General features: G+C 50.5%; 1 protein-coding gene across 12 annotated transcripts in view; it reads right to left on the bottom strand.

Annotated features, from left to right (window-relative positions):
- FAM193B (family with sequence similarity 193 member B) overlaps window positions 1-24,102 on the bottom strand; it is a 30,439-nt gene extending 6,337 nt beyond the window's left edge. Inside the window, exons 1-8 of one of the 12 annotated variants that reach the window (XM_074313393.2) lie at window positions 23,753-23,831; window positions 17,710-17,770; window positions 15,061-15,180; window positions 9,276-9,518; window positions 8,254-8,479; window positions 6,806-7,181; window positions 4,247-4,448; window positions 3,143-3,382 (exon numbers count right to left, since the gene is read on the bottom strand). In XM_074313393.2, coding sequence (XP_074169494.1) covers window positions 3,143-3,382; window positions 4,247-4,448; window positions 6,806-7,181; window positions 8,254-8,479; window positions 9,276-9,518; window positions 15,061-15,180 — 1,407 coding nt within the window. In that variant the 5' untranslated portion in view covers window positions 17,710-17,770; window positions 23,753-23,831. The other 11 variants (XM_074313392.2, XM_019711002.3, XM_074313397.2 and 8 more) reach the window with 11 other exon arrangements.
- Between the last annotated feature and the right edge of the window lie 217 nt (window positions 24,103-24,319).

Raw genomic sequence — 24,319 nt, 5'->3', positions numbered from 1 at the left:
GAGTAGGTGGCCATGATACCAAGCGGAAGGCACCACTATCTAGATGGCTTCTGTCTCCCAGGGAGATGTCCTCAAGGGGGAGGGTCAGGTGGAGGAAAAGGAGCACAGAAAGGAGACAGAAGGGGGGTGAGAGCATGGTGAGAACGTGCAGAGCTCAGCGTTCCCACTGTCCTCTCCTTGTCCCCGATGAGGGTGGAGGAGCCAAAGAAAAGGAGAATAAACACAAAATGGGAGACATTGCCTAGCGGACAAAGATGGAACAGGAGAGCATGGTTTGGCTTTTGAGGGGTGGAGGTGGGGGGGTAGAAAACAGTTTGCAATGAGCTGACAGAAGTAAAGACAGTGACTACAGAGAACAGTTTTCAAGAGTTGGGCTGTGATGAGGAAAGAGACGGGGTTGGATGGAAGTTGTATGCTCAGGGAAGTGGGCTTTCAAACAAGACAGCATACTGGGCACAGTGGCGTGCTGATGGGAAACAGCCCAGAGAGGCTGCAGCCACAGGGCAGGAAGTCGATGCTAGCCCGAGAGGCAGGAAAGGACTGCATGTGCCTTAGGTAGGAAAAGGGTAACTGGTCGTTCATGACAAGAAGAAAGTTTGCAGGTACAGTGAGAAGACGCTGAGTGCCTGTCCACTGGCCTCGCTAAAACAGGAAGTGAGGGTATTAGCCAAAAACTAAGGTGGGGGTGGGGAAAACCTGGAAGTTAGAGAAAAATGGCGGTCTGACAAAAGGGCTGTGAAGAACGAAGTGATGAAGAGGAAGAAGACTAGGGAGCTAGAGAGGCCTGAGAGGCAATGTGGGGCTCAGGCAAGTGGAAGGCCATGCGGCCCGGTACCACAGATAGATTCGGTGCTTTCCTTGAGGTACAGAAGGGGAGAGGCAGGTAGGGGGTGACCCAGGGCTGCGGTTTTCCTGAGTGCATGTCAATGGAAGGGCAATAGGGCAAGGAATTGAGAGGTAAGGAGTAAACGATGGTCAAGGGATGTCAGCTGGTCTGGGGAGAGGAGAAGGGGGCAGGTGGATAAAGAGGAGTGGCTGGGAGGTTATAGAGGACAGAGCTGGGGGCAGCTCCAAAGGAGCAGAGGTTAGAGTCCTGGTCTGGAAATGGTATAAGGGAGCAGAAAGACACTCAGCTTTGCTCATCTCCCGAGGTGGGAGACAATGAGCAGGCTCTACTGGATGACTCCTAGGGGAAGATGGGTTTTTGGTAGACAGCCAGATTGTAAGTCCAGGAGGTAGGTGGAGGGACATGGGAAGGAAGCTGATGTATGAACAGATAATGACCATGATCGTCTAGCACATGACATTGCAACTGCCTGCTTCCGTTGTAACCTGGCCTCTAGACTGGGCTGGACAGACAGTAGCTGTGCAGTAAGTTTCTGAGCAAGTGAGTAGTATGTGATAAATGACAGACTAGAGAGACACGCGAGATGTAGCAGGAGTACAGTGGGAGAAGTGAGCTTAGCGAGCCTGCACAAGAGGAAACAGCTGAACTGAGCTTGGAAGGAAGTTGTCAGAAGGAAAAGGAGAGGGGAGAGCCTTACGGGTGAAGGAGAAAGGGTGTGCAGCACACAGATTTATGAAAAGCACACTATCCTGGAGACTGTGAAGTGTGCTTGCTGGGACCTAACTGCCTTAAGAGGCCAGGAAAGGCCAGAGAGACCGCTGCTGCCCACTGGAACTTCTGGCCAGGCAACGCTGGAGGGAGGAAGAAAGTGCTTTCTGCAGGCAGTGGAGGGACCCCTTGGCTCATTACTTGGTGCTGCAGGGCAAAAGTCCTGGTTTGTCCTTTGGGCTGGAAAAAGATGGAGAACCACTGCTGCTTCCCAGAGCACCAGGGCTGTTTGACCACCCAGGACCTGAAGCGAGCTGATTGTCAAACCCAATGTCCTCAACTGCTGGGTCCCGAGAGTGGCCCTGTGCACATGCAGCTGGGGACAGGCAGGCGAAGAGGTAACGAGGTGGCAGGGGATGAGCCGTCAAGCCCTGGGGCTCGCCTGGCATCAGGGCTGCCGGGGAAGGGCTCACTGGGTTGTCCTCAGCCCTCTGGGAGGAGCTCACTCAGCCCATGGGCTGGGTCACTCCCAGGACTTCAATTAAATCTCCACGCTGGCAACTCCCAGCCCCGCACCTCCATCTCCACTTGGATGTCTCCGAGTCAACGTGCCCCAGCCGAATTCCCATCTTCTGCCAATCCCATCCTTGCTCAGCGAAAGGCATGCCATCCTGCCAGTCACCCAAGCAAACACTGGGACACATCCCTAACTCCTGCATGTCCCTGTCCTGTAACGAGATCACCAAAGTCTGTCACTTTTGCTTCCTCTGAAAATCCATCTCTCCTGCTCCAGCCCCATCATCAATCATCTCTGCCTTGGCTCTCGGCTTTCCGGCCTGGAGTATCACCCCGCCAAGCTACCTTCCAGATTGCCACACAAAAAGCTTGGAAAACAGATCTGACCAAGTGCATTCATTGATTAAAGTGGCTCCCCCTCAGCTGTAGGGTCAGGTCAAAGCTCTTCAGCAGGGCCCCCGAGGCCCTTCTCCACCTCCGCTATCTGTCCCGCCCCTTCTGTTTAAGCCCTGGTGACACCGAGCTGCTGTGGCTGTGCTATGCCCAGCGCCAGGAGGGTCCTCCTGGTGAATCTCTACTCACTCCCTGGGAACCAGCTCCCGAGTCAGCCTCTTGGTACAGCTATTTCCAGCACGCCCAGGCAGGATGGGGGCTTCCCTCATCCCAGGACTTGTCACACACTAATGTGCTCGTCCAGGTTTGTGTCAACCTCTCCAGGGACCACTGGACCAAACTTCTCCAGGGTGAGAACTTAACTGCATCATGCTTTGCCTCCCAGTATTTGCAGAAGTGTTTGCTGAGTGAATAAATGACTGACTGAGTGAAGCAAGTCCTGGGCTTGGACGAATCCAGCAATCGGCTTCTGAGTCCAGGACTCATTTGTCCTCCAGTCACTGGCCCCCCATCTCCCTGACCCTGATGTCTCCCAAACTCATTCAGACCTTCCCAGAGCAGGGAGCCACGCCAAGGCCTTTGGCAGCCAGCACCACTGATGCCCCAGAAGTCCTGGGGGTTGGCGAGGGATTCCTTGGGGAGTAGAGGTGGTGGACCGGGGCTCCCCCCCACACCCACCTTCTTTTTCAGCTTGTGCCGGGCCCGCTTGGCGGCCCTGGTGCTGTTGGGGACTTTGGGGTCCGTGCTGTTGATGAATTCCAGCAGCTCATCCACATCTCGGTGGTCCACGGTGGGCTCCCCAGGGATCCCGCCCAGGACGCCCCCCTTCATGGGCAGCTCCTCTTTCCGCCTGGTCAGCCTCGAGCGGAGTTTCTCCCGGATCTCAGTATAATTCCGACTCGTCGGGGCAGCGGGTGGCTGGGGGAGGGGGAGTTGCTGACATTACACCCTGGGCCTGGGAAGCCCACAGCACTCCCACCCGCTGGCACCAAACATGTGGTGAGAAGCGAGACAACTGTTTTTTCTCCCAGGGCCACAACGGCCAAATGGCTTCACCGTCAGCCAGGCCAGAGCCAAGGCAGCGGTGGGTGGAGGGCACGGGAGATATGTGACAGTGTTGCGAGCCAGGAAAGCAAGTTTGAACCCCAGCTTCGTCACTTGGAAGCTGTATGACCTTGGGCAGGTCACTGAGTCTTGTGAGCCTCAATTTTGTCATCTCTAAAATGAGGATAACCCTTAGCTCAAAGGTGACTAGCAATGTCATTACTTTCATTTCTTCTGTCCTCAACTGCTCTCCCCTAGCCGGCCGCCCTTTCCTCTTCACCTTAGGAGACTTCTGAACTGCTTCCTGCCCCTGTCCAGAGACAGCATGTACTCTGGCGCCATCTGTGCTCACAGCCTGTCCCTCGGCTGGCTCTCCCATCTGGGGGACCGAGAGCCTTGCTTCCACTCTGCCTTCATCACGCACAAGCGTTCATTTCTCTGTGATTACACACGTACACATACTCATCAGAATCATAGCTTTCTCTCTGCCATTTCCTTTCCTTTTGCCTAAGGAAAAATAGTCAATCTTAAGAGAAACCACGAAAAGAGCAAAGGGAGAAAAATGTTTAAGAATCCCTACCTCACCAGCGTGCTGTGAGGATGAAGTGAGCAGACGCAGGTGTGAGGACGCACAGGGTCCCAGTGCGGTTACTAGAGCCAGGGGCCGCTGGGGGGAGCCGGAGCGCCTCGGGCTCACAGTGCCGGCCCCAGCCCTCCGGCCTGGGCAGGTTCACTCACCGCATTATGGCCGAAGAACTCACAGTAGCAGCAGTCACAGAACTTCCCATCTCTCTGGTGGGTGGAGGACGAGGTGCAGGAGCTCCGCTCTGAGCTGCTGTCCTCTTCCTCGCCCAGCCCCTCGTCTGCCTCGCAGGGCTGGGGCAGCTGGCAGGCCAGGCCACTGTGTGTAAACTTGTGCCCCTTGCACACGGGGTCTCTGCTGATGGGGGAGAAAGACAGACCCGAAGGTGAGCAAGGCCAGGGCAGGAGCCCGGGGAAGCAGCCCCTCCGTTGTCATCCCCACAGCCCTTCAGCAGCCTCATCTCACGAAGGCCGAGGAGGCGGTCAGGCCCCTCAGTGCCCTCACAAGAACATGGCCAACACCCTCGCTGTCCCTCAGCGCCCAGATCCACGGTGCCACTCAGGAAAGGTCCCCCATGCCTCCCTCCCCCACACCCACCATGGACCCTCCGGGACTCTGACGGCACTGCATACAGTTCTATCTTATTGTCCAGACTTTATCATGATGATCTATTTGCCTGTTTGTCTCAGACCAACTGTGCGTTCTCCAAGGGCAGGCATTATGCCACTTCTATTTTTGGGTCCCAATGTTTAGCCTAACAACCTTGCACATAGTAGGTGCTCAGTAAGTAGGTGTCTGAACACATTAGTGGGCTGATGGCTCCCCTGGAGCATCCAAAGGAAGTCTTTCACTCTCAGGTCTTATGCTCGGGTCTGCACCAGTGTGTGAAGCTGCCTTGGTCGTGAGGCCTTGAGGTTAAGAAGTCAAACGTGCCTTGTGGGTCAGACTCTAGGAGCTACTGTTTGGGCCACGTGCTGTATTCAGCATATTATTTCTATCTATCCCCCAAGGCCTGCAAAATAGGTGTTGCTATCCCCACCAGGCGGTGGAGGAGGAGACAGGCTCAGAATGTTTCACTGCTTTGCTCAAGGAGTGGCCAGGACTCAGCCCAGGTCTGTCCGCAAAGTTCACGCTACCCTCTGCACTGCTCTGACTTTGGACTTCAGGAAGCATGCGGGCATCTTGTAATATAGACTGCTTTCCCAGGTAAGGAAGAGACAAGTCTGTGATAAGTTCCCAGATCTAGAGCGAGAAATGCAGGCGCTATGGCTCCTCCTCCGGTGAACAGTGGGAGGAGCCAAGTGGAAGGGTGGGGCAAGGAGCCTGGAGGCTTGGCTACAGGGCAGTCCCCTTGGCACAGGGTGGAAAAGGAAGAAACCATTACCAGTGGTGCTTAGAGAAGCTTAATCCAAACTGACCACTCTTCGTCTACTAAATTAGCAAAATGAAAATGCCCAGTTTTCCCAAGAGCACGGACAGACCAGCACCCTAATACTGGTGCTATGTCATTTTGGAGAGCTCTCCGGGAAGCAATTCTTCAGTGTGTCCCTTCTCAAAAAGCAAAGAGAAACAAACGAAAAATAAGAAAGACATCCTGACATCTTTTAACAAAGAACCCTCACTCTGAGGGATCTAGTCCAAGGAGAAAAATCCAAACAACAGAAAAAACTTTAGGCAAAGACTTCTTTAGAGACGTTATCTATAATGTTGACGTGTTGGAATGACCTAAATGTTCAGCAACTGGAGAACAGTAAAGTGCACTGTGGAAAATATCCTCCATCCTGTGATGGTGAGGCTCAGAACACCACACAGGAATGCCAAGTGAGACCAGGTGATGAGAAACTGTACAGACACCACCAACACCGAGTGGGAGAGACACGGCCGCAAACACTCAGCAGGAGACCCAGCCACCACCACTGAGCAGGGCACAGGGCCCCCAACACCCAGCCGGGGAGACACGGAGGGAAAACTGCTAAGAGTGGTTGTATCAGAGTGGTGGGATTTCTGGATGGGAAAATATAAATGTATAATAAATACGGATCTGATTCATAATACAAAAATATACATCTGTCTTCTCCAAAGAATTGTTATCTTTCAAATACATATTAACATAACTCAGTTCCCAGAATTACTTGGTAGACTCTACCTTAAGGACATAAGCCCAAACACACAGATTTCGGTGCAAGGATGCTTATCACAGACTTTTTTATAATGGTTAAAAACTGGAAATGCCTCAATGTCCAGGAATAGGGGAATGATAAAATAAATTATGCTAGAGCTATAAAATAAGACATTATGTGGGCACTGAAAAGTTTTCTGAAGAATTTTAACTGGGGAAATGATCATCGGATGATACTAAAAAATTACACAAAAATGTACATAGAACAGGGACCTAATTATGTTACATACAGAAACATCAGGAAGAAAAAAATACCACAGCATTAAAAGTTTAGGTTATAAAAAAAAAAAAAAAAAAAAAGTTTAGGTTATGAGGACATTTTTTCTTTACACATTTCTAAAATTTCCCAAGTTTTCAAAAAATAATAAACACATCTTTCTTTCATAATTGGAAAAACAATGAAAAACCCCACGAAACCATAAACAGAGTCTACCCTCTCATTTCCACCCCAAAGGTATCCTGGGCAAAGGTTTCCCAAACTCTAAGTCCAAGTCAGCAGGAGCTTGCCCTTCAGGCCGCTCGCTCACTCACTCACCTGTGTGTGCTCGGCAGCTGCTGCGAGCCTGGCGGGGGGAGCAGGGGCCCACCGCAGTGCCCACTACAGGGGTGGTTGCACCCCGAGAAAGGTGGAGGCATCTTCAGGAGCGGCATGCTGGTGGAGGGCAGGTGGGGGCTCTGACATGCCCCTGGGGTGTGGGGGGTGGCAGCAGTGGCAACAGGGCATTCTGAAGCCTGGGCAGCGAAAGGTGCAGCTGGGGTAGTGGGCAGCAGGTGTGAGTGGGGCGGTGAGCCAAAGGATCCGGGGTGAGATGGGATCAGCGACGCTGGCTGGGGGTGGTGGCCAGTGGGGCTATTAGGTGGAACAGTGAGGTCTGCGTGCCGGTGGTGCTCCGAGATGGGGAAAACCTCACCTGTGGGCAGATGGGGGAGAAAGGTGTCAGAGCGGGAGCCCAGACTCTGGGAAGGAAAGCCCAAGGGCCCGCTGCCCCAGCGTCCTGTTTACTGTGACCAGAGGGAACTGTCTGGCACAGCCTCTCAGCACAATGGACCATAAGCTTTCGGGAATGTCCAGCAGTGCCGCCTTGGGCTGGAGAGGTTTCTCTGCAGGCAGCAGCTCGGCTGGACAGGCTCGAGGAGCCCAGGCCTGCAGGAGAAGGCACCGGGAATGCCAGCCCCATGGATGGCCACGCACCGCCACTGTGGCATAAGCAGGGCTGTTTGTCAGGGTGTCTCTAGGACCTGCTTCCTCAGGCCCAGGGCGGGATCTGCAGGAGCCAGCAGAGCAGCAGCAAGCAGGCTGAGGACGGTGGGCCATAGGGACCGAGGCAGCTGGGTGTACACTATCCGCTCTGGTGGCCCCAAATTTCAGAGCAGTGGGAGGCTTTCACAACTCTGGTTTACACATAACTGCAACTGTACTGCTCAACTCTCACAATTCTGGGGGCAGCACCCCTTTGAAGAGCTTGGGCCCTCCTCTCAGAAATAGACAGTAATTCCATATTTACAAAGGACATCAATAACCCATGACTCTTCTCTTTGGGTCTGTAAGGGTTACCTCAGGGTCTAAAGAAGGCTTAGACAGCTATGAGACGGGCTAATAATCACAGCAGCCTTCTGTGGGACAAGTGGCCTTTCAGACCCATCCCTTAGGATGAGGGCACCCAGGTCCTCGGTGAGCCACGCGCCTGGTGTGAGGCCATCTATGTCCTGATTCCCTAAGCGCCCCCAGACCCCACTTTCTATTCGGCCAGTGCTCACCAGGTCCCCTCCTGGATCCAATGGGAACAGCTACAGAGCCACACACAGCAGCAGTTTGCAACTTCAGGATCTTGGAGAACGGAGTCTGCCTCTGCTCCCACCAGAGCAGCTCTACTGTCACTTAATTTAATAACTGATCTTCTGGCTTGTTTGAATAAAGGGTTTAGGAAAACACAGCTGTCCACATTTATGGGGCTTGGTTCTCTCCCGAGCTTGGAGACTCACCGGGCATGGCAGCAGGACTCCCAAGTGAGCTGCCCGGCACAGCCCCACTAGAGTGTGGGGAGTTCCAGAGGCCCGAGAGCTTATGTGCTGACAGGAACGAGCTGGGATCCCAGTCCCCCGAGTTCCCATGGCAGGACGAGGACGAGGACGATGAAGAGGACGACGAAGAGGAATGAGAGTCACCCCCACAAGACTGTGATTTGCAGGATGTGTGTGACAAGGAGATCTGGAGAAGCGGGGAGAAAAAGGCCCACGATGAAAGAGCAAACATCAGAGCCGACCTTCTGCTGCCTAAGCTGACCCAGGAGTGCCTCCTCCCCTAGGCTGGGCCCCTGTGCTGTGGCCAAAGCAGCACAACGCCAGGTGCAAGGGCAAACACAGGCCAGGCCTCGGCCGGGAGGGCTGTACTGCTCCCCGTGAAGTGAAGTGTGTGGGTACTGGTGAGCGACTCTGGGAGGGGCAGAGACTGCGTGTCAACTGTGGGCCTTCAGGGAGTCCTGAGAGCTGCCAAGGAGAGGAGGGTCTTTAAGTCGGGAGTCCTGAAGCTGGACTGACCCTGGGCAAAAGGCAGCAGCTGAAGGGGCTGAGAAACAATGGTCTGACTGCTGTGACTCAGGGAACAGCAGACCTAGCTGGCTCCCAGCTTTCTGGAGGCCTTCTGAGGCCCACTGCAGACCCTCAAACTGACATTTGCCCTCTATCATACTGGTTGGCTTTTAAGCTGCCACAGAGCTGAGGGCAGGACAGTCACATGAAGGGGGCAGGGTCTCCATGTCCCAATACCTACAAGCCGGCCCTCACACTGTGCACATGCTCCTCAGGGGCCGGTGCGCTGCCTGAGGCCTCTCTCTTCTTCCCCCACATGGGCACCCCAGCCGCTAATGCTGTGTGAATGCAGCCCAGCAGCCTCTCAGCAGCGGGCGTAGGGCTGCCCGAGGTGAGCACCTGAGAGGCCAGGAAGGAAGAGCTCAACAGCCTGCTGTCTTTGCGCCAGGCGGCCCTCCTTCCCAGCGGTTACCTACCGCCACTGCATGCTCTCGACCTGTCTGCCTTTCATCTTCCTCCATGCTCCTTCGGCAACTCTGGCAGACCCACAGAGGCATCTCGCCTAGGAGATTTTTGACGAGCTTTGGCATGAAGTCAGGGGGCAGCTTCTCACCCTGCAACACCAGTCCGTTCTGGGAAGGACCTTCTTCCCAGCCTTTGCGTTCCCGATGACACAGCAGGCAGCAAGTCTGCACAGACTGGCTGGGGGCGAGGGGAGCCTGTCCAACAGACAGAAATAGGGTTTCCCAGGAGGGGAAAGGCTCTGCTTAGAAATAACATCAACAATACAAATAATGCTTATTATGTGCCACGCACTGGGTTAGGCACTTTTTATACATAACTTTAGTCCTTATAACAGCTCTGCAAACTAGGTGTGATTATTCCCATCGTTTTAGATGAAAAAACAGATTTTAAAAGTTAAGTAAGTTGCCCAAGGTTACAGAGCTAGTGAGGGGCTGAAGTAGGATTTAAGCCCAGGAAGGCTGACTCCAAAGCTCGTGCTCGAACGCCCTACTGCCCGATGTCCAGATCGTGAAGGGTACAAAGACGGTCTTTTCTTCTGACATGTCGGGAGAGGCCACAATTCTTGGGCCCTCTGTGCAGTCTACAGACCAATCCCCACCTGAATGAAAGAACGCTGCAGTTAATGCAGAGTGTGGGGGAACACACAGGTTTCCTGAAGGGCTGTGTAATTCCACTAGGACCACAGCAGCATTTTGGAGGAAGGGTTTGTATAGCTGATCAAAAGGCATCAACTCGACTGAAAACTGAGTTGGAGGGAAGGTAAGACAGACCCTGGTGCTTCCGAGAGGCAAAAGTTGTGGTGAAAACAAGCTGCGCGCTGGGGTCAGACCAGCGTGCACTGCAACCCCTGCCTGAGCACGTATTAGCTGGGTGACCTTGAGCAAGTTACTTACCCTGCAGAGCTTCGATTTCCTACCCACCTTGCAGAGTTGTTGTGAGGCTCGGTGCACGAACAGGACAAGCACCCAGCTCTGCGCGCCCATGGCATAACCCAACACACAGCAATTCTTATTTGGACTTTGTTTCCCTCCTAGGATGAACGTGACCTCGAAATATAAGCCTACAGATTTTCTTTCACATTGAGGGGTACTGACTGGGAGACTGATAGCACCTAATGACCCCAATTAACAGCTTTCCCATATCCTACAACTTTGTAGTCTCCTCTCACTCTGACAGTGGGCTTGGTCATGTCACTTTCTTTGGCCCAAAGGATGTTAGCAAATGTGCCACCGGCATAAGCTTGAAAAGTGTGTGTGCATTTCTAGTTGCTTTCTTGCACAGCTGGGCTTGCTCGCTCTTGCACCTCAGCCATGCCATGAGCATGACCAGGCTAGCTGCTGGAGGGACGTGAGAGGCGTGAGGAGAAAACTGAGCTTTTCTAGCTGACTGGCCGGCAGAGCGGGTACAGGAATAAGCCCAGCCTAGATCAACCAAGCCAGCCAGCCCCGACTGGCAAAAATAGCCAGTCAACCCACAGACTCACGAGAGGTAATAAATGGTGTTGTTTTAAGCCACTAAGTTTTGGGGTGGCTTGTTACATGCAACAGTTAGCTGATGTACCTTCTAAACTTACCCACCACTAGGTAAAGGTGTCTGCACAGGCTTAAGCAGAGGCATAATAAGAGTATCGTCCTCATCCTACAGAAGATTAATGACATCATCTTTCCTGAATAAAATCACCCTCTCACAGTAAGTGGGCATCAGAGTACCTTTACATCTGTAACGTTACAATTACTGACCTGGCTCCCTGATTTCTAGGAAAAGAAAAGAACCAAACAGTAGTACCAGGAGCATAATGAAATGTTTGGGGAAGTACAAGGACCTTGGAAAAGAATACCAGAGAGAGAGAGAAACCTTACATGTGGAACTCATACAAGGTACTAACAGCCTAAATGGTCTCTGCCAAGGGAACATTTCAGTGAGCAAGGCAGCTGCTCAGTGACTGGGGATGCAGCCTCCTAGAACCCACTGACGGTGAGTATCTCATGGGAAGGGTGGAAGATGGACGGAGAAGGATGAGGGTCAGAGAAGTTAAGGCAAATGAGGTCTTTTTGTGAAGTGTACCCAGGACATTTTCCATAGCTACAGGTGCCATAGTCAGTGCAGGGGTAGGAAGTGAGGCCACACTCACAACCCTTTCCCTGTAATGATGGGGACCACGGTCTAAGGCAAACACCCAGACAAGTAAGTTTACTTCAATAGAGTTTCATTTCATTTGGGTGTTAGGTTCTAAAGTAATTACATAAGATAAAAATCTTATATGAGTAAAATTATTCTTTAAATTCTTTATAGGGCCTGTGAAGTACAGCATATATGGTTTTTTAGGTACAACCAAGAATTCAAATGTATAATATATAGTTTATGGCAATATACGGTCAGTGTTTTTTCCTTTAAAAGCGAATACAGAATTCTCGTAAGTTAGCTGTGTGACCAGTGTGACTATGCAGTGCCAGGGGGCTGGTGGGAGGCCTGGTAGGGTACAGTGCAGACAACGCTGGCTTTGGCACCAGTCCTGGGCCTCCGCCACTTACCAGCCATACGATGCTGGGCACGTTCTACTTACTCGTCGCCTCACCTGTAAAACGGGGTTGGCTGTGGAGGGTTGGTTGTGGCACAGCACCTAGTCCAGTGCCAGATCCATAATATGTTGCTCAACACATGGTACTAATTATGAGTCAGAGAGCAGCGAGAGAAAACAGTATTTGAAACCAGGACTGGGGTGGAAAATATAAAAACTATGGCCACTGTTTTACAAATGCAAGAATCTCTCACATGCAATGAATCGAAGGTGACCTGTCAGACATCTTAACCTTTGCCCTAAACTCCATGAAGTGACTCCTTAAGTTCCCCAAATACTCTATTCTCCTACCTCATGCCTTCGCTAAAGGGGTCCTCTGCTTAAAACTCCCTTCCTTCCCACGTTTACCAATAAGGAGGGTGCTGAACGGCCCAGCTTCATCCAACTTCCTCCAAGCTTTCCTAGAGCCCCTCTTGTAATCCACCTCCATTCCCATATCCCACAGCACACTGTGCCTTGGTTACAGCGTTTGTGCCTTCTACCTAATTTATTTACCTACATCTTCTGTCTGTCCTACGAGGCTCTGCTCCTAGAAGGCCAGCACCAGGTCTCATTCTCATCTGGCTCCCTCACAGGGTAGCACAGGGCTTAAGCTCAGCTGGGCACATAGCAGCTAAATGAGGTTTGTCAAGTGTTCCCACAGCAATACAGCTGCAGGCAGCTTGGTGAGACACTGCTTGAAATTATTGCTTCCCACAGAGAAAGGCCATTTCCCCACCCTGGACCTCTACCCGAATGGTTCCAATCTCAAGTGTGGAAGAGTGGAGACTGCATTCCTTAGAGATTACAGTGAGTTGCCTCTGTTCATATAATGTGGAAATAATGTGACTCTCTAAAGCCAAACTGGTACACGTAATATATGAGATTAGCCATTGTCGTGCGGGATACCCTGCTCGCTGCACCATTTGTTGTGCGGGAGACCCTGCTCGCTGTGCCATTTGTCGTGCGGGGCGGCCTGCGGGGTCTCTGCTCCCGCTCCCCATACAAGAACGCAGGATATGGTGAGGCCAAAAAGGAACACCCACGGAGCCATAGGTAGGGGAGTCATACCACTATACTCTCACTGGAGGCTGGATCCACACTGTACGCAAACCGCCATCCACACTTGCCAGCCCAGCCGCCACCTTCTTGCTAGCCCCCATTCTTCCTCTCCTCTCCAGCCCTAGGCAATTGCTAACCCACTTTCTGTCACTATAGATTTGTCTATTCTGGACATTTCATATAAGGAATAATACGTGGTTTTTTTTATGACTGGCTTCTTTCATTTAGCGTAATGCTTTCAAGCTTCATCAATGGTGTAGCAAGTATCAGTACTTCATTCCTTTTTATGGCAGAATAATATTCCATTGTGTGAGTATGCCATATATTATTTATCTATTCGTTGATTGATGGATATTTGAGTGGTTTCCACTTTTTGACTAGAATAAATAATGCTGCTTTGAACACTTGTGTACAAGTGTCGTGCGGGATACCCTGCTCGCTGCGCCATTTGTTGTGCGGGATACCCTGCTCGCTGCACCATTTGTTGTGCGGGAGACCCTGCTCGCTGTGCCATTTGTCGTGTGGGGCGGCCTGCGGGGTCTCCTGCATGACAGCCATCAATGGAAGTGAATTTACAGGACAGGCATCTTTCTAATTAAAGAAACACAGGGCCTGGGAAGCTAAGTAACTCCTGACTGAAGCAGAGACAATACCACCTATATTGCATAAAGTTGCCCAGAGGATTAAGTGACATGAGAGATGCAAAGCTTAGCTCAAGGGGTCCACACAGTAGGCCCTCAATCTAGGATCTAGGCCCCTTGGCTGTTCTGTTCTTAGTAAGTCTATACTAGAAACTAGTTTATCCACTGTCCTGAGTTTGGTATACTTGAACCCTTCTTTTTAGGCCCAGGCAGTTCTGGGGGCGACCCCCAAAGCTGTTTTAACCCTCAGCCTTGGTTCCTGCACCAGGATACAATGGCTGGTGGGGCCTGGGGACTTCTCTGTCTGACATTTTCGTCTCTAACTGCCAGAGGATGGTGTGAATCCCAATCCCTGGAAATGTCATATTTGGTCAGTGCCACCACTATTCCTTCGTATTTTTGCTTTGGCCGAGACAAGCTTTTGGTTCAAATTCCTCTGACTGCAACCTCCTGCCATTTCCCAAATTCCCGGCAATTATGATCCCTTATGCCCTGAAATCAACCCAGGCTTTCAACTAACTGTTCTCAAGCTGTATTTTTAGCACCTGGCATGTATTCCCACACAAAGAACATGATCAACAAATATTTATCAAATGAATGAAACATCCAAACATTTTCCTTCATCACAAAGGCTGATGGAAGTGATTCCTCAACCCAGCTGTCTGGGGCAACAATTGATTATTCCTTCTCAGCTCAGTTTAAATTTCAGAGACTCTCTAGATACAGGTCTAGACTTAGGCAAATGATGGGAGAAGAGGAAGGAAAGGTCCCAGGTGTTCTCTTGAGTTGGGATCTGTTCAAACAAGCTCCAAGTAATTTGGCTTCACTCCGTGAACAAAACCAGAGTATGTGGAGAGTGTGGGGAGCCACACAGGGGACCCATGCTGTAGCAGCGCGTCCCCAGCAGTCAATGAGCCAAGCCAGCCCAGTCTGTGGCCACCCCTAGTCCAGGGGGCTGCTGTGTGCAGCCAATGAAACCAGTATCTCTGTGCCCTCACCTGATCAGGCTCAAGACTTTTCTGTCTTCGTCTAAGAAGCACTATGCTAGGCATTCTAGTTTTTCCTGGATAAAAAGATAAAATCAAAGAAAGGGGAAGCCACGTTTTTCAGGGAACACCACTTTCATGTGAAAGAATGACTGACAAACTATTGTTATTTGGACTTGGGTACTGGCAAATATTTTCTAAAAAGAAATGAACAAAATGAGCCTGTCACTTCAAGGAAAACAATTTATTTGTGGCCAATGATAAAAAGCAACCTTTTGAGCAAAACTTAGATTTTTGGAAAACCTGTATCCACCACCAAGAGTTTGATAAACTTCCCAATACTTAAAGATTTTTCTGATGTAATTGATAGTGATATTAACAACTGTTATCTTTGATATTATAAAATGAAATGGAAAAACGTTTAGAAGATCTGCATAACTCAGTGAACCTACTTTCCAAATGATCAAAGCATGATGTTAAAGAATCATACATTGGTTAACTGTCCACTGAAAGTGCTAGACGGACCAACAGATTTTAATGTAAATGAGTATAAAGACTTCACTGATATGGTCTCAGATTCTATATTGCAGAGAAGAATATCAACAATCATCTGAAAAAGAAATAAAAAAAATAAAATAAAAACAATCATTTGGAAAGGCTATTAAAATTTCCAAATTACCTAAAATTTCCAATTAGGTACCTGTGAGGCTGTATTTTCTTAGTGTACTTCAACCAAAACAATGCAATTACAACAGATTGAATACAGAAGCATATATAAGAATCCAGTTTTTTCTATATTAATCCAGACATTAAAAAAAATGGCAAAAATGAAAACAAGACCATCTTCTCACTCATTCATTTTTGTTTTGAAAATATAGTTATTTATTTTTCATTAAAGAATTATTACATTAACATGATCAGCTTAAAATTGTTATTCTCAAATTAATTTGTAATTAAATATTTTTATATTTTCCCAGCTTTAATACTTAATTTGGTAGATTATCAATAGATATAACCAACACAAGCTCTTCTGGGTCCTCAGTACTTTTTAGAAATGTAAAAGGGCCCCAAGACCAAACACTTCAAGAACCGCTGATGTAAAGCGTCTGACAGTGCCTGTCACCCAGTGGGTGCTCACTAATCAATGGTGATAAACAATAATATAGTTCACAGCACACCTGGAGAGCTTTTGGGTGGCATGAATAAATTTCCCCCTCAGCCATTCTGTTCACAATTCAGGAACTGCTGGGGAATAACCTGGGTCATCAGACCAGGCAGCTGTCAAGACTGCTGTGAAGCTGGGTCTAATTTCCAGCACTAAATCTGCTCCCTTTCCTCTTATGGATTCCTCATACTCCCAAGAGTTCTTACATGTACGGAGAGGGTTCCTCCAAACACATGCTGTATCTAACCAGCGGCCCTGCAACACCTTCCAAATTGTCTTCTGAAATGGCCCATCAGAGCACTCCACTCTAGAGGCACCCAACTCCAAGAGCCTCCCTGTCTCCAAGACAGGCAGAGGACAACAGCAGCAGCTAAAGTTCTCTTCCAGAAACAGAGAAAATAATGAATCCCTAGCCTGAAAAAACTCATCAGCCCAGTCGTCGCCACTCACTGTTCCGTTCACCAATCATTCCCTCATTCAACAAACATTCTCAGAGCCTGGCCTGGTGCCCACCATTGTGCTAGGTGCTGGAAAACATCAAACCACAGAGTTCCTGCCTTAAGAACACATGCTTAAACCAGGCAGGTTCATGCACTGGGCTGTCAATGCACCCGAACTCCTAGGATGCCTCAAATTTGTTTTAGGGAATTGGGCAGGAACACAAATTAAAATAGTACACAATTAAAATTAATACACAAAAACAACCAACCAATCAGGACACTGGGCTTCTCTACTTAACGTAAGCCCAGTATGTGCCTTTTCACATACTTGTCGAGTTTGATGACCTCTTTCCTTTAGCTCCTCTTTCCTACCTTGGTCTCTCTTCAGTCTTCAGGCTCCTTTTGTTGAGCTCACTATCATGGCACTCTCTGGCCCCTGGCATTCATGACTTGTGCCAGCTGACCTCTCCATGCTCCACTTCCTCCTGAGACCCTGGGTTCTATTCATACTGTTCCTCAGATACACCTTGCCCTTTAAACCTCAGTACCTCGGCTCTATTCCTTGGCAAATTTCTACTCACCCCTAAGATCCTGGTTAAAGGTCAATGAAACATTTGTGGGACAAGGCTCAGTAGAACTAATTCTGTAAGTATTGCACCTATTACATTATGCCAGAGACATATTCTCTGTTGGTCCCACACCCCCAGTAGAATGGGAGCTCTTTCGGGGCAAGGAGTGCACCTTGGTCACTTAGTGTGCCCAGGAACCTAGGCTTGGCTTGAACCTGGCACCGAGCAGGCATTCACTAAATAAATGAATGAATGCCTAAAGCCCATCTGGTTCACATCTCAGCTGCTCTACACAAAGAAGAGAATCTAAAACACAGCTGAACCAGCCCTTTCCTGACATGCTATGCTAAAGGTATGGCTGTGTCACTCTGGGCCACTGATGAGAAAGCATCAGTGCTAAGAATCGCAGGACCATTCTAACGCTGGTGATCAGAACTGCAGTTATTCTTAGGGAGCCGATATAACCGTACCTCAGTGCCCTGGAACTTTCACCCAAACTCCCACCCAGGAAGTTGGCTCAGGTCCTCCCAGGAGGCAGGACACTTGTTTCATACCATAAAGCCAGTTTGTGGCCAATCATCTCTTATACAAGCTGAGTCAAGGAGAGGGCAGTGAGTCTCTATAACCCCAGTGGCCTTCATGCCCCCAAGCCTAGCTCTCTTGTCGAAACTCCTTTCTGGATGCAATTAGCCACAGGAAAGCCTGAGCTGCTGCTTCCTGACCTGGAACCTCAGGCACACTGCATTACCTACTATTCTTTAACCCCCGCACAAATATCTCATGGGTGGAAGAGTATGAACTTTGGAGACAGACTGTTGTGAGTTCAAATCCCAGTTCTGCCATTTTCAGTATGATATTCGATTATTACTCAATTTCTTTGAACCTCAATTTCCTCATTTATGAAATTAAAATGAAACCATACTTCAGAGTTGTGAGGACAGAAGGAAATAAATTATGTAAAGTACCTGGCCTGGGCCTGGCACACAGTAGGTGCTCAATACCCGTTAGTTTCTTTCCTCTTCTGTCCTGGAAGAAATGACAGGGAAACTTACTAAGTGAGACTTGCCCAATCCAAAGTTATTACTTGAAGCACAGGACAGAGGACTAGACAGGTGACCTTCAAGGTCTCTCTGAACCCCCCAGTCCGCGTTCTTTGGCTCCAACTTCCTAGTAAGAACTTCCAGTGTTTCAGGCCCCTTCTTTCTGCCTTAGTTTCCCTCTATCTATTTCAGAATGGAGGGGAACCACAGAGGGAGATGGAGAACGAAGAGCCTTGGGTAGGGAACAAAGGGGAGATGGCCTATAGGACTGCAGCATGGGCACAGAACCGAAGGGTGCAAACACGGGGCTTTTCCCAGGACACAGTACGCTTCCCCTCAGTCCTTTGCTGCTCTGCACGCCCTGCACAAAGAACCATTAACCATCCCTTTCCCCAAATACATAAAGCACTCATACCTTCACTCATGCGGTTCCCTCTGTCTCTTCCTTTTTAGGGTCAGTGTGGGTGTTACGTTCTCCTAAGTCTACAGGCAGAATGAACTATGCTTTGCTCTGGAACGCGCTAACACTTTTCACATTTCTCTTGAATAGAGCTTATCACAGGTATCCTAGCTGTTGAAATCTACCTTCTCCACAATATTGTGAGCTTTGCAAGGGCAGGGCCCGTGTCCCATGACTCACTGCATCCCAATGATACACCATGAAGCAGGCATGGGTAAGTGTTCTGATACAAAGGAAGATTAGCACTTGGAGAATATCATTAACAGGGCAATAAATGGAGAACTGGGGAAAGTTTGGTTTTGTTTCTTTACAACTGAGGCTATTTATATTCCTGCTTATGGAAAAGCTCCCCTGACCTGCCCTGGAAGCCCAAGCCTTTGAAGAGTATCCCAGGCCTGCAAGGATCCCCACAGCACCTTCAATTCAGCAGTCCCCAGGCCCAGCCACACATCAGAACCACCTGGAGCAATTTAACAACAATAGACTCCGATTGTGTGTGTGGGACAGGGTCCAGCAAAGCCCAGGGGATCTGATGATTAGCTAGGCCGGGCTAAGGGACAGGTGGACTCAGGCCATCGCAGCTGTCTCTCCCACTGAGAATCACTTCCTCCGATGCTATCAGAGAATTTACTGAAGCATGTAACGTCCACTTTCCTACTTAAAACCTTTCATTGACTCCTCATGCCTACAGGATAAAGCCCAAACTTGGTATGGTTTTCAGGAACGCCGCTCAACTCTCCAACCTGACCTCTCGTCACTCTCCCTCCCACGAGTTGGGCATGTCTTCCCTCTGGGTCTCTGTTTATGCTGTTTCCTTTGTTCAGACACTTTCTCCCACCTTGTTGTCTGGAGGAACTTCTATTCAACCTTGCAGCCTCTCTCTGAAAAGCCTTGTCTAGGCTATCACGTCGGTGCATCCTCAGCACCAAGCATCTATAATAACCATGGCTACCACATATGCTCAGTGGGTGACATGCAGTACTGGCCAAACCCTGACATGAGCCTGGCATCACTGTCATTTTATGCATGAGAAAACAAACCAAGAGGCTGAAACACTTCCAAAGATCAGTATTAGGATCTAGGATTTGAACCCTAACTCAGAGGAAGCGATGCTCTTTTAGCCTCACTGTAATTACTGTACACGTGTCCTCTAGACATGAGCCCCTGTGGACAGGGCCCAGGTCTGATTCACTTCTGCATCCCCAGCTGGCCCAGGGTCTGGCACAGATCGGGTGTCCATTGGTGCCTACAGAATAAATGAACACCCAGGTCAGGCGAGAGGAAGACTGGGCATGGTGTGTGCAACGGGCCTAAGCCTGGCGCCGCAGTGAGGGCAGGTAAGAACGAAGTGGGAAAAACCTAACTTACTTCTTTTATTGTAATTTAGTTTAACAGCCATTTTTTTGAGCACATGCACAATAAATACCCCAGAAATGAATTAAAACGTAACTGTTCTCACAAATTCGAGGTTTAGTACGTAAAGGTGTTAGGATCTTAAATAGTCCATCCAACATTAGATATTGAGCTTACAGCTCTGGGATGTTTTAAAATTAAAATTTAAAAAATCTTCGCAGGGAAGTTTTCATCTTCCAAGGCCTTTTGGCATTTCTACATAGTGAATCTTTACTGGCTTACAAAGAAGAACCAGAGGTGGCAGGGATCTTCCCATCGTTATCATTCCCTCCTACCGGCAATGAAGATACCCAGGCTGGGTGGACCGTGATTTTAAGGGGAAGGTCTCAGGGTATGGGGACTAGCTTCATCATTTGTGTACCCCAAATAAAGGCCCTGGCACAGAGGGGGTAATGCTTACTGAGTGAATAAACATGAGACAGTTTTAATAAAGATACTGACGGATCATCTGCTCCAGTCCCTGGAGGGAGGAGGTTTAACTCTGAGCAGTCGGGGAACCACGTCTCTAGAGTCCCTTTAAACTAGGCTGGGAACAGTCCCAGGGAATGCTGGAGGGAGATCAGAAATGAGAAGGGCAGGACGAGCTCACCCCCCACAAACTGATGGTTTATAGTCTCACAAGTCTCCTGGGGGTTTACTGGGCGTGTACCTGCATTACAAGGTGAGTGGTCCAACAGAGACCTAAAGACAGCCAGCAGAGCTGGCAGGTGAGAACCCCTGGGCTTTCGATCGCCATCTGGCATAGCTCCTGACTCATACTACCTCTGACTCCACTCTTGTGTGAGGAATCTCAATGTACTAGGTGCTAAGTGGGTTGCTCCACGCTGTCTTGTGAAGCTGCCGCTGAGGCAGAGGGGAGGAACAAGACCAGAGTCACAAAGCGCAGAGTCTGAGCTTAGAGTTCACCCCAAGTCTGAACACTGAACACGTTTCTCACTGCCTCATTCAACTGCTTTGTAAGGTTTTTTTTTCTTTGCTAAGAAGACAGTAACTGTCTTCTTGTGAAATAAAGAGGATTTGGGTTCTTAGTGAACAGATCAATGTGTTATAGTTTAGTGGCCTGAAACAATCGGAAGTAAAGACTTTTGGGATCCCAATTAAGCTCAAGGTCCTGCATTTAAACATGTACAGGTTATGCAAATGAAGGAAGGGGAGTTGATGGAACCAAAGTGAGTGGCCTATGAAGCTTAACTCAGAAGAAGCGATGCTCTCCTAGCCTCACTGCAATTACTACACCCGTGTTCTCTAGACTATGAGCCCCTGTGGGCAGGGCCCAGGTCTGATTCACTTCTGCATCCGCAGCTAGCCCAGGGCCTGGCACAGATCGGGTGTCCCTCACATGCTAAAGGGGGCAGACACCTCTCAGAGACTGCAGATTACTGCCTCGTGGAAATGTGGGCCCAGCAGCACCAGACTTTTAGTTTTAAGAGATGGCACAAATCCAGTTTTGTGGGAAACTGTTTGATTTTGTTTTAAATACTGGCTCAAATAAAAACAAAAACAAAAATAAAACAATGTGTAACTTGGGACATTAGAACCTGTCTGTGGATGGAAATGGTCCGATTTGCCATCTCTGGCTGCAGGTTGGCATGTGACACTGAGTTTCACCTTACTTACCCACTCTGGGTACGTAAGCCAGGGTTGTAAGTGGCGGTGTAAGCCAGCGATCCCCACCAAAGGCATGCCTGTGGGCAGTGACTGACCCTTTCTGCCAGGTGCTTTTCACCAGGTCACAAAAGCCTGCTTCTGGAATCCAGAACCCCCCTCCCCAGCACAAAAAAGTGGCGCACAATCAGAAGAGAGTTTGCCAGTAAGTTTTACCTTTTTGTGGCTATAGTTTAACCCCCCCTCCCCCCAAAAAATGCTGTGTTAAATCCCCTACAGGACACAAGAGTATCCTTGGTGGGGGGGGGAGTAGTGCGGTGCACTGAGACCTACAGTGGAAGCTATTTGGGTAAATGTTTAGGTGTTCTGAGTTTCTGTTTCTTCATCTGAAAAATGGAGTACGTAATAGTAATTATATCCTTTGGTTAACTCATTAACATTTGTTAATCACCAGGTATGGGGTGTAATAGTAACACACATGTTTCCTGCACGCTCAGAGTTTATACAGCAAAAGCAGACAAATAATTACTCCATTAGTTAATTCATCACATTTTTGCTAAATGCTGAGGAGAACACAGGGGTGGTGGAAGATTACAGGTAAGGTCTGTGAAGTGCCGGGCATGAATAAATGAATGAAATGGCCAGGTAAAGCAGCGGAGTAGGTAAGAACATGGTAGGAATATACTGTGTTAATGAAGCTTATAACTCTTAGGAAAGACGCATCCTAAATAAAAACTAAATGATCAAGCCACCGTCCAAACTCTCTGGCCATGAACACTTCCGGCTGGCTCTGTGGCAGGGGTCTCTAAAGTACTGAATGGTCTGAATGGGACGGAGAGAAGACAACAGCTTCCTGGCTCTCCCTTCCCTCACTATCGCTTTTGGATAGCAGTCCAGAGAAGGGAAAGAGAAAGCTAGAGGGGAAGCAGCTTCAGGGTCAGAAGTCAGACCAGGTGACAGTAAGCTCCAACGTGGGGAGTAGAATCCTTTGGAACTTGTCTCAGCCCGGGGGGGGGGGGGGGGGGGGGCTGGGGTAAAAGTGGGGCTTCTGACACTCAGTAAGCAGTGACATCTTCATTAATTAAAAATCTTACTGTGACCTGAGACACAAAAACCAGCATCAACACAGGGTTACAATAAGCACAAGTTCTCAACGGATTCATTCTTTCTCTCATTCACCTAGTTGTTTCTACTCCGTGTCAGCAAGGCCCAGGGCTAGGCATGGAGGACCAGAGACAGATGACACGGACTGGGCCTCTGGAGTTCACAGTGCAGCGTGGTAATAGGCACATCAACAGAATGTTTCATCACAGATGGGGAGTGATACCAGAGGGAAGCACAGGGGACTGTGGGCACAGAGGGGGCACCTCACGGAACTGGGGAGGTGAGGGAAGGCTTTCTGGGAATGGTACCCCCAACAGCATCCCCACTCACATGCACAATTCCAGAGATTCTACTAGAAGGCTGTCAAGAGCCATGCCTTCTGGCTGCACCAGCCTCCCAGAGTCCCCTGCTGCCCGATGCAGTGTCTGCAGAGCCAAACGCATCTTCCGCCACGCCTCAGCCTCATCCGGCGCCGCATCCGACCCTCCAAGACTCCTGCAGGAGCCTGCCTTCCTTGGCAGGCTCAGCCAAAAGACCAACTCAAAACTCTTGTGTCAGAGCAAGCTTAGGGACAGCCACCCAGCCCCAGGTGCCACAACCCTCCCAGAGCAGCTGTGGCTCGTGCCACCCAGGCCTCTCCTTGAACACTGGCAGGGTACCTCCCATTAGCTCCTTTGCTCAAAAGAAAGTGACCTTCCAGGTGGCAAGCTGGAAGCTTTGGCGAGTCCTCCCATTGCTTCCTCTCACCAGGATTCGCCAAACCCAGGAATACGAGGGTTGGGGCGGGAGCCTTGGAGGTCAGGGGTATAGAGGGAAAGGGCAGGCTCTGCTGGGTTTCCAGCTCAGTGCAGGAGCCCCATCAAATAGTCTTCTGCTCCAAATGCTCCGCTGGGCAGGGAGAGGAGGGAGGCCCCAGGAGACACATGCTGGGGGCACAGCTGCTGAGGGGGCAGTGGCTGCAGGCAGTGAGGGGAAGGGGTGGAGCTGCTCCCGGGGGTAGAGAGAAGAGGCTGCAGCCTTGCAGGCCCCAGCGTCCTGAGATGGCCCGTGGGTGGGTGGGGGAGCAGGTGGGCCCGGGGAAGTTGAAGGGCAGAAGGCTGAGCTGTGGCCTCCGGATCAGAGCTCGGTCCCAGTGTGGGTGTAGCCTCTCTGCTCCAGCCCGGAGGCGGACAGAAGGGGCAGGCAGTCTGGTCTCAGGAGAACAGGACGGGCCGAGCCTCGGCTTTGGAGAGAGGGGTCCAGCCTCCACCCCTGCCTCGGCGGAGAAAGCCTCAGCCCCGACCCTGGGGTCTGCGGGGGAAGATGGTCCATCCCCAAACCCATCCCTGCCCCGCTCCGGAGAGGTGAAAGCGCCGGAGCAGCCGGACTCGCTTCGCTCGCTCTTACCTGCGGGCCGGGCGTCAGCTTATGCTCGTCCTCCTCCCTGGGGCCGTCGCGGTCCAGCTCCGCGGGCGCCTCCGGGAGCCCTGCACCCGCTCCTGTTTCCAGGCTCGGCGGCGGCGGGGGCTCGGGCGCCTGGGGCTTCTGCGGCCCCGCGGCCCGCGCCCGCTCGCGCCGGCCCGCGCCGCCGCTCGGCCTGCTCCGCCTCCGAGTCATGCTGCTGCTCGCGCCGCTCCCTCGCTCCACTCGCGCCGCCGCCGCCGCCGCTGTTGCCGCTCCCCTCGCAGGACAACAGCCAATATGGCGGCGCCCGGCTCCCCCCTCCGCTGCTGCCAGCAGGTCAGAGGGTACGCGGAGTCCGCGCCGCCGCACTAGCCCCAGAGGCTGCCTGCGCCATTTTGAATAAGGTCACCACCCTGAGTCCGCGGGAGAAAGGACCTGGTGGGCAAGCGCCCACCCGGTCCCGCGACCCGAGAAGGGAGAAGGTGTCCACTGTAGTAAGTGCGCTGCAAGACCCTGAGCGCTTCAGAACTGCCTGTTAAATGGATGAGTGAATTAATTAGTTTAGTTAGT

Source organism: Rhinolophus sinicus, chromosome 5 (assembly GCF_057876585.1).
Source record: "Rhinolophus sinicus isolate RSI-liver-muscle chromosome 5, RSI-T2T, whole genome shotgun sequence".
Classification (NCBI taxonomy): Eukaryota; Metazoa; Chordata; class Mammalia; order Chiroptera; family Rhinolophidae; genus Rhinolophus; species Rhinolophus sinicus.
This window is presented reverse-complemented; position numbering and strand designations above follow the sequence as displayed.